Genomic DNA, 9,973 nt, shown 5'->3' on the forward strand with positions numbered 1-9,973 from the left:
TGAGTATTTTTTTTCTCTCTCTGATGACTCCTTGCTGTCCCCAGTCCACCTGGCCGTGCTGCTGCTCCAGCTTCAACTGTTCTGCCTGCGGCTATGGAATCCTGACCTGTTCACCTGACGTGCTACCTGTTCTAGACCTGCTGTTTTCAACTCTCTAGAGACAGCAGGAGCGGTAGAGATACTCTGAATGATTGGCTATGACAACCAACTGACATTTACTCCTGAGGTGCTGACCTGTTGCACCCTCGACAACCACTGTGATTATTATTTGACCCTGTTGGTCATCTTTGAACATTTAAACATCTAGGCCATGTTCTGTTATAATCTCCACCCCTCATAGCCTGGTTCCTCTCTAGGTTTCTTCCTAGCCACCGTGCTTCTACACCTGCATTGCTTGCTGTTTGGGGTTTTAGGCTGGGTTTCTGTACAGCACTTTGAGATATCAGCTGATGTAAGAAGGGCTTTATAAATACATTTCAAATTGAACCTGTGGTGAGTTTTTCACCATTTTTGTTGAACAAATAAGTTTTATATATAAGACGGCTAAATAAAGAGCAAAATTATTATTTTTATTATAATATGCCCTGGTCCTATACGAGCTCTTTGTCACTTCCCACAAGCCAGGTAGTGACAAAAACTTACTCATTCTTGTGTTTAATAAATGTTTTGGATAATAAATGTGTGTGTGGCAGGCTTACAATGATGGCAAAAAACAACATTTGAGAGTGCGCTGACCTTGGTGCTAGAGGGGGTACGCAGCTGGAGGTTGAATGTTTGAAGGGGTACGGGACTATAAAAGGTTTGGGAGCCACTGCAGACCATCCTGTGTAGCCTATCATTAAACAGCCATCCCGCAGCCAATGGCTGGCAGAGGGGCCGGACAAACTCATAACTCACACACCTTCACAGATCAGATGGACTCGGCCACATGCACAGGAATAGAAATCACACTAAGAAATTGAACACAACTGATTACCATACAAGATTATGAGGGTGAAACATAATTACGCCCTCACACCACCCATTGAGAGGATGTCTATACATTGTAATCGCTCCAAGACAACCACAGCATAATAAACTCCCCTTTTGTGAAAGCCAGTGACAGAAAATCTCATTTTAATCCATAATAAATTCAGACGGTAACACAACAAATGTGGAAAAAGTCAAGGGGTCTGAATAATTTCTGAATGCACTGTAGCTATAGCTGTCTTGATCTCTCTTCCTGCTTCTGTTTGAGTGTATATGCATCCCTCAGTGGCAGATAGAAACTATTACATTCTATCAACTAGTTGTAACATAAGGCTATAAATTGATTACTTTACTTAATTAGCACATTTGTATATATTTTATAAAATAATGTATTCTGCTAATAAAGATGGATGAACCAGCAGCCTATTCAGTTGGTGTTGAGAAGCAACAGTTGAGATATAGTCAGAGGTTCAGGTGCAAAAAAATAGATATACTTTACAGTGAAGGTGATGAAGACCTGATCCAGAGGTTCTATTTACAAAAATGTAAAAAACATACCTAGGTATTTGTAAAATGACACCTTTTTTTTATGGAGATAAAAATGGAGGACTGGGGTATACTTCTAATTATCTCAAGGAAGCAAAGACTTTTGATTCTCAGCATAGACTCATTTTGTTCTGTCTACAAAGATACTTTCCTAGCCAATTGACAGTCACTGAGACCAATATTATTGAGTCTGGCTAGCAACAGTTTGTCGCCAATTAAAGCCAGACTGAACCCCACACAGTAGGAATTTTGTTAGCTGAGAGTTCACTAGAGATTCAAAGACTGACCAGGATAGGGAGCTTGGAAATAGAGCAATAGTTATTCACATCTGAAGAGTCTCCACCCTTTAGTAGGGGGTGAACATATGCTGATATCCAAATTGTGTATATTGAATAGTTAATTAACATTATTTAAAACATTTATTTAGGTTTAAGCTTAGATGTTGCTTGCAAGCACTAACCCCTCAGAAACAGTGTATTTTGTCAGAGAACTTTCTAAGAATATGTTAATTGATTTTAAAGTGTTAACAAATCGTTTTTTAAATATGTAAAGCACACAGTCTTAATATGCTATTCTATGATTCAGTAATTAAGATCAACTATGAAACAAATCATATGTGAGCTACAACATATGGACTAAAAAGTCAAATTAGGTCAAAGACAGGTAAAATGTACCATAAATGAACAGTTTCTTATTTTGTGTGTTTTGTCCATGGAAAAGCAGGTGCAAGAAGTAAATATGTCCCTTGGTCGAACCAGAGAGACCTGTCTGGTTTCTACTCATCTTTAATTTCACCACGGAGACAGTTTGCCCTGAACTTCACCACAGCAATGAGGGTGCACAGGAGGAAGAGCACTGCATTACCAATTTTTGGCAGGTAGAACAATGTTCTCTCCCATCTGTAGAATAATTAAAACATTTACAACATGTTCCTCTGTAAGTTGCTGCAATACAATTACATGTTTTAAAGGGGAATTGTAAAAGGTCAACATCCTTTTTCGAAAGTGTATATTTAACAGTTTGCAGCAGTGATGATTGACTGCGTAGGATCTTAAATGAGTGTGGATCATCTATCACCACCAACATGCCCAGAGGAATCAGTAGGAATTTTAGATCTATGGAACTGATGGTGAAAGACTATGTTTATTGTCAAATACAATCCATGAAACGTCACATAGATTAATTCTGTATTTTTGTGATGCTTAGTGTGTTGCTATGACAAAATGGAAACATACGTTCAGCTCTTCACACCTTTTATCAACCACAGTGATATGCGGAAATGGTAAATGTCTCTACAACAGTGTCTAGGTCTACGAAAACGTTTAAGGGTGTTTGTGTCGTAAACTCTGAGAAAACCCGAAAATGTTACCTTAATATTTCTATTGTCATTGATTTGAAAGAATAAGTGAATGAGCGATAATTACCTCATGGGGTCCTTCTCCTTTCCCCCCTCAGGTCCTTGGACTGTGTTGTCAGTCTGAACAGGCTCAGCAGTTGGAGAGAAAGAGGATTGTTCAGTGGTTGGAACTTGGGTTGCTGTGAGGTAAAAACAACAATGGTATTATGACTGGTGTATCAGAGAGACACAGGGTAGACTGAACTGTAACACGACATTGTGGCTAAGCTATGACCTTGTCCAGTTTATTTAATTTACCCCAACATGTGGATTTTACCTTGGTTTGAACTCAGTGCTAATACTAATGGAAGGACTGCTAAGTAAACTCCACAAAAAAAGACACATCCCTTTTTCAGGACACTGTCTTTCAAAGGTAATTTGTAAAAATCCAAATAACTTCACAGATCTTCATTGTAAAGGGTTAAAACAGTTTTCCATGCTTGTTCAATGAACCATCAACAATGAACATGCACCTGCGGAACGGTTGTTAAGACACTAAGTTTAGGTAGGCAATTAAGGTCACAGTTATGAAAACTTAGGACACTAAAGAGGCCTCTCTACTGACTGTGAAAAACACCAAAAGGAAGACGCCCAGGGTCCCTTCTCATCTGCGTGAACGTTGATAAGGGAATTTATATGTTTAAGGTAATGACTAAAGAATTTCACCCTGAAACGTAATTATTAGATTATGTAACATGTATTATGAATAATTAGACAAACGTAACTATTAGATTGTAACATGTATAATAAATAATTAGAGTGATAAACTTAAGTCCAATAAGGTTTGGCCGAGACTAGTAAGGGTGAGAAATGTGTGTGCGTGACTAAGAAAATACAGAGGACAATTAAACTATTCATCCCCTGACCTGGTTAGAACCCTAAGAAACTTACGACAGGAAAGGGAGTCCTGTCAAGGTCCCTCTAATCTCGGGAGGATAGAACTGTCAGCTTGGTAGTGATAGATGAGGAATGCGGACTGCGGGGAAAGATACATCCCACCTACTGTTTGTGGGTCTGTATGTGCGTGTAAGGAGGTGGGGGAAATGGGAGTTATTAAATGTCATGTATTTGCATTCTTGACTTTAGAACGTTCTCTGAATAAACTGTACGGACCTTTTGAGTCGTTGCCTAATTATTATTAAACCCAGGGTCTTACAAACCTCGGGGATTGGTCAAAGCCTAAATAATTGTTAGTTATCATCATTGGGATTTAAATTCTTGTGACAACGTGCCTTAGGCATGCTGCAAGGAGGCATGAGGACTGCAGATGTGGCCAGGTCAATAAATTGCAATGTCCGTACTGTGAGACGCCTAAGACAGCACTACAGGGAGACAGGACAGACAGCTGATTTTCTTCGCAGTGGCAGACCATGTGTAACACCTGTACAGGATCGGTACGTCCAAACATCACACCTGCGGGACAGGTACAGGATGGCAACAACAGCTGCCCGTTTGTGCCAGGAACGCACAATCCCTCCATCAGTGCTCAGACTGTCCGCAATAGGCTGAGAGAGGCTGGACTGATGGCTTGTAGGCCTGTTGTAAGGCAGGCCCTCACCAGACATTACCAGCAACAACGTCGCCTATGGGCACAAACCCACCATCGCTGGACCAGACAGGACTGGCAAAAGGTGCTCGTCACTGATGAGTCACGGTTTTGTCTCACCAGGGGCGATGGTCAGATTTGCGTTATCATTGAAGGAATGAGCGTTACACCGAGGCCTGTACTCTAGAGCGGGATCGATTTGGAGGTGGAAGGTCCATCATGTGTGTCACAGCATCGTCGGACTGCGCTTGTCGTCATAGCAGGCAATCTCAACGCTGTGCGTTACAGGGAAAACATCCTCCTCTCTCATGTGGTACCCTTCCTGCAGGCTCATCCTGACATGACCCTCCAGCATGACAATGCCACCAGCCATACTGCTCGTTCTGTGCGTGATTTCCTGCAAGACAGGAATGTCAGTGTTCTGCCATGGCCAGCGAAGATTCCAGATCTCAATCCCATTGAGCACGTCTGGGACCTGTCTGGGACCTGTTGGATCGGAGGATGAGAGCTAGGGCCATTCCCCCCAATATCCTGGAACTTGCAGGTGCCTTGGTGGAAGAGTGGGGTAACATCTCACAGCAAGAACGGGCAAATCTGGTGCAGTCCATGAGGAGGAGATGCACTGCAGTACTTAATGCGGCTGGTGGCCACACCAGATACTGACTGTTACTTTTGATTTTGACCCCCCCTCTTTGTTCAGGAACACATTATTCCATTTCTGTTATTCTCAGCTGTTGAATCTTGTTGTGTTCATACAAATATTTACACATGTTAAGTTAGCTGAAAACAAACACAGTTTACAGTGAGAGGACGTTTCTTTTTTGCTAAGTAAATTGACAAAAGCTTTGAATTAGGTTACAGTCAGATAATAAGCAAGCAAGACTGGATAAAACCAGGTAAATATTTAATTCTACAGGATCTGATTGCTCTGTACTCACTGGTCATAGTGGTGGTACTTTGTGTGGTGGTTAGTTGTCTGACAGTGATGTGAACAGGCATCATAAGGTCTCCCACTCCACACCTGTACCAGCCAGTGTTCTCCATCTTCAGACCACTCATAGTCACCTTTAAGACGTTTCCTCTGGTGGTATCAGTGCTCTGCTGTATGTTCACTGATGTTCCATCTATAGTCCCATAATTCCCCCACACACAGGAGCGAATGCCAACAATTCTGCACCACCACTTGCTATTTCCAGTGCCAATATAGTAACAATTTACAATGACACTCCCTCCTTCAACTCCAGTCACCTCCTGTTGGTCCACATAGAGTTCTGGAGTACCTGAACACAGAGGTACAGACACCAAAGAAGGTCCTGAGTGATCAAGTGTTTTTTTGTAATAACTGACCACAGATATCATAATGATGATATGATGTATAGAGAACAGAAAGTAAACATACCAACATTCCTCATGTCAACTTGAACAATAGTGATACCAGTAAATGAAACCAGAACACCAGTCATGTAACCATATGGAAGAGTTGCAGGGATCTTACCTGGAGTGACAGATAGGTGGAACCATTCTGTCCAGACATCTTGTCCACCATTGACCTCAACAGCACAATAGTAACGTCCAGAGTCCTCTGGCTCCAGATCAGTCATGGTCAGAGTGATATTTTGCTGGTTGATGTCACAGATTGAGGAATTATCTGTGCTCTTAGGAAAGTCAGCGTGTACAACAGGGGAGCAACCATACAAATGATTTCCTTTACACAAGTATTTCACATGGGTTTTGTATGTCTGAACATAGTGACATGGGATGGTGGTGGAGCTTCCTGTCTTCACAGACACACGATAAGCAACTGTAGACACAACAGAAAACACATTCATTTGGAATTCAACCAAGTTCTCACAGCAGAAAAAGTATATCACATCTGGACTATAACACACATAATACAGGAAGTGTTATTGATAAGACAAACTGCTGCTGCTTCTGTCTTCAGAGTTCCAACATTTGTCCCAGTCCCTGACCTCAACTTCAGCACTTCATAGAAACATGTTACCCTTACCTGAGAGTCTGAAGATGAGTAGGAGGATGGAGAGGGAGAGATGAGAAGCCATTTCTGGGTCTGTGTCTCCGTATGTTATAGGGAACCAATGCACAATGTGTGTGTCAAGGACCAAGGAACCAAAGAGAATGACTGCACTTCCTAATAACTATCTTCAACTCTCTTCCTGCTTCTGTTTGAGTGTATATGCCCCCCTCAGTGGCAGATAAGAGTAGTCCATAAAAGGTAGTAATTTCTAACCTACTTTTCAACAGAGTAGAATTCTATTGGTGGGGGCAGACCACGAGACATTTTCCAATCACCCGTGAACAGAATGGTTAGCAGTACCGGGGGATCCGTGACAACTTCAGAACAAACGACCTTTTAATTTATTTATAAATATCTGTTGTTCCATGTAGTGAATCTGTTATTCATTGCGTTTCTATTGGCTGATAGCACTAATGCCCCCCCCAAAAATGTAATATGTTGAGTTGTCTTAAAATTCTAAATCAAATAGCTAAATGATCCTTGGTTTGACCATCTTGTACATGCCCTCCGGCATTTAGTTGTACAACTGACTAGGTACCCCCCTTTCCCTTTCTACCCCGGTTTAGATCTGGCTTAGACTAGAGGATAACAGATACAGTTGAAGTCGGAAGTTTACATACACCTTAGCCAAATACATTTAAACTCAGATTTTCACAATTCCTGACATTTAATCCTAGTAAAAATTCCCTTTCTTAGTTAAGATCACCACTTTATTTTAAGAATGTGAAATGTCAGAATAATAGTAGAGAGAATAATTTTTTTCAGCTTTTATTTCTTTCATCACATTCCCAGTGGGTCAGAAGTTTACATACATTCATTTAGTATTTGGTAGCATTGCGTTTTAATTGTTTAACTTGGGTCAAATGTTTCGGGTAAGCTACCACAAGCTTCCCACAATAAGTTGGGTGAATTTTGGCCCATTCCTCCTGACAGAGCTGGTGTAACTGAGTCAGGTTTGTAGGCCTCTATGCTCGAACACGCTTTTTCAGTTCTGCCCACACATTTTCTATAGGATTGAGGTCAGGGCCTTGTGATGGCCTCACCAGTCAATACCTTGACTTTGCTGTCCTTAAGCCATTTTGCCAACACTTTGGAAGTATGCTTGGCATCATTTTCCATTTGGAAGACCCATTTACGATCAAGCTTTAACTTCCTGACTGATGTCTTGACGATGTTGCTTCAATATATCCACATAATTTTCCTACCTCATGATTCCATCTATTTTGTGAAGTGCAGCAGGCCCTCCTGCAGCAAAGAAACCCCACAACATGATGCTGCCAACCCCCTGCTTCACGGTTGGGATGTTGTTCTTCAGCTTGCAAGCCTCCCCCTTTTTACTCCAAACATAACGATGGTCATTATGGCCAAACAACTCTATTTCTGTTTCATCAGACCAGAGGACATTTCTCCAAAAAGTACAATCTTTGTCCCCATGTGCAGTTGCAAACCGTAGTCTGGCTTTTTTATGGAGGTTTTGGAGCAGTGACTTCTTCCTTGCTGAGCGGCCTTTCAGGTTATGTCGATATAGGACTCGTTTTACTGTGGATATAGATACTTTTGTACGTTTCCTCCAGCATCTTCACAAGGTCCTTTGCTGTTGTTCTGGGATTGAGTTGCAGTTTCTGCACCAAAGTACGTTCATCTCTAGGAGAAAGAAGTTCTTCCTGAGCGGTATGACGGCTGTGTGGTCCCATGATGTTTATACTTGCGTACTATTGTTTGTACAGATGAACGTGGTACCTTCAGCCGTTTGGAAATTGCTCCCAGACGTGGAGGTCTAAAAAAAATGTCTGAGGTCTTGGTTGATTTCTTTTGATTTTCCCATGATGTCAAGCAAAGAGGCACTGAGTTTGAAGGTAGGCCTTGAAATACATCCACAGGTACACCTCCAATTGACTCAAATTATGTCTATTAGGCTATCAAAAGCTTCTTAAGCCATGACATTTTCTGGAATTTTCCAAGCTGTTTAAAGGCACAGTCAACTTAGTGTATGTAAACTTCTGACCCACTGGAATTGTGATACAGTGAATTATAAGTGAAATAATCTGTCTGTAAACAATTGTTGTTAACATTACTTGTGTCATGCAAAGTAGATGTCCTAAACGACTTGCCAAAACTATAGTTTGTTAACAAGAAATTTGTGAAATGGTTGAAAAACAAGTTTTAATTACTCCAACCTAAGTGTATGTAAACTTCCGACTTCAACTGTAACTTTGTTTGTACAGCTTTTCTCCCGTTACATTTACATTCTTCACATACAGTGCATTTGTAAAGTATTCAGTCCCCTTGACTTTTTCCACATTTCGTTATGTTACAGCCTTATTCTAAAATTGATTAAATAGTTGTTTTCCCCCTCATCAATCGACCCATAATACTCCATAATGACAAAGCAAAAACTGGTTTTTAGAAACTTCAGCAAACTTATTAAAAATAGAAAACTTAAAAGACCTTAATTACATAGTACCACTTCCCCGACCAAGGCCCTTCTCCCTCGATTGCTCAGTTTGGCTGGGCGGCCAGCTCTAGGAAGAGTCTTGGTGGTTGCAAACTTCTTCCATTTACAAATTATGGAGGCCACTGTATTCTTGGGGACCTTCAATGCTGCAGACATTTTTTGGTACCCTTCCCAGATCTGTGCCTCGACACAATCCTGTCTCGGAGCTCTACGGACAATTCCTTCGACCTCATGGCTTGGTTTTTGCTCTGGCATGCACTGTCAACTGTGGGACCTTATATAGACAGGTGTGTACCTTTCCAAATCATGTCCAATCATATGAATTTACCGCAGGTGGACTCCAATCAAGTTGAAGAAACATCTCAAGGATGTTCAATGGAAACAGGATGCACCTGAGTTCAATTACGACTCTCATAGCAAAGGGTCTGGATACTTATGTAAATAAGGTGATACATTTGCAAAAATTGATAAAATCTTATTTTTGCTTTGTCATTATGGGGTATTGTGTGTAGATTGAAGAGAAAAATATATTGAATCAATTTTAGAATAAGGCTGTAACTTAACAAAATGTGAAAAAAGTCAAGGGATCTGAATACTTTCCGAAGGCACTGTTTATATGACCAAATTATGAATGACAAGAATTGTCATTTTGAATTCAGTAAAGTGAGTGTGGAAGAGGTGAAAAAAATGATTGTTGTCTATCAACAATGACAAGCCACCAGGTTCTTAAAACTTGGATGGAAAATTACTGAGGATAATAGCGGACGATATTGCAACTCCTATTTGCCACATCTTCAATTTAAACCTACTACAAAGCGTGTGCCCCCAGGCCTGGAAGGAAGCAAAAGTAATTCCTCTACCTAAGAATAGTAAAGCCCCCTTTACTGGCTCAAATAGCAGAGCAATCAGTCTGTTACCAACCCTTAGTAAACTTCTGGAAAAAATTGTGTTTGACCAGATACTTTATTTTACATTAAACAAACAGACAACAGACTTTCTGAAGGACATTCAACAAGCACTTCAAAT

General features: G+C 40.9%; 1 protein-coding gene across 1 annotated transcript in view; it reads right to left on the reverse strand.

The window, feature by feature from the left end:
* LOC106571187 (uncharacterized) overlaps window positions 1-6,608 on the reverse strand; it is a 34,746-nt gene extending 28,138 nt beyond the window's left edge. Inside the window, exons 1-4 of the mRNA XM_045703013.1 lie at window positions 6,466-6,608; window positions 5,953-6,258; window positions 5,396-5,737; window positions 2,940-3,051 (exon numbers count right to left, since the gene is read on the reverse strand). Of these exons, the coding sequence (XP_045558969.1) occupies window positions 2,940-3,051; window positions 5,396-5,737; window positions 5,953-6,258; window positions 6,466-6,517 (812 nt within the window). The 5' untranslated portion in view covers window positions 6,518-6,608. The remainder of the gene's footprint in view (window positions 1-2,939; window positions 3,052-5,395; window positions 5,738-5,952; window positions 6,259-6,465) is intronic.
* Between the last annotated feature and the right edge of the window lie 3,365 nt (window positions 6,609-9,973).

Source organism: Salmo salar, chromosome ssa01, assembly GCF_905237065.1.
Source record: "Salmo salar chromosome ssa01, Ssal_v3.1, whole genome shotgun sequence".
In the NCBI taxonomy this organism is placed as follows: Eukaryota; Metazoa; Chordata; class Actinopteri; order Salmoniformes; family Salmonidae; genus Salmo; species Salmo salar.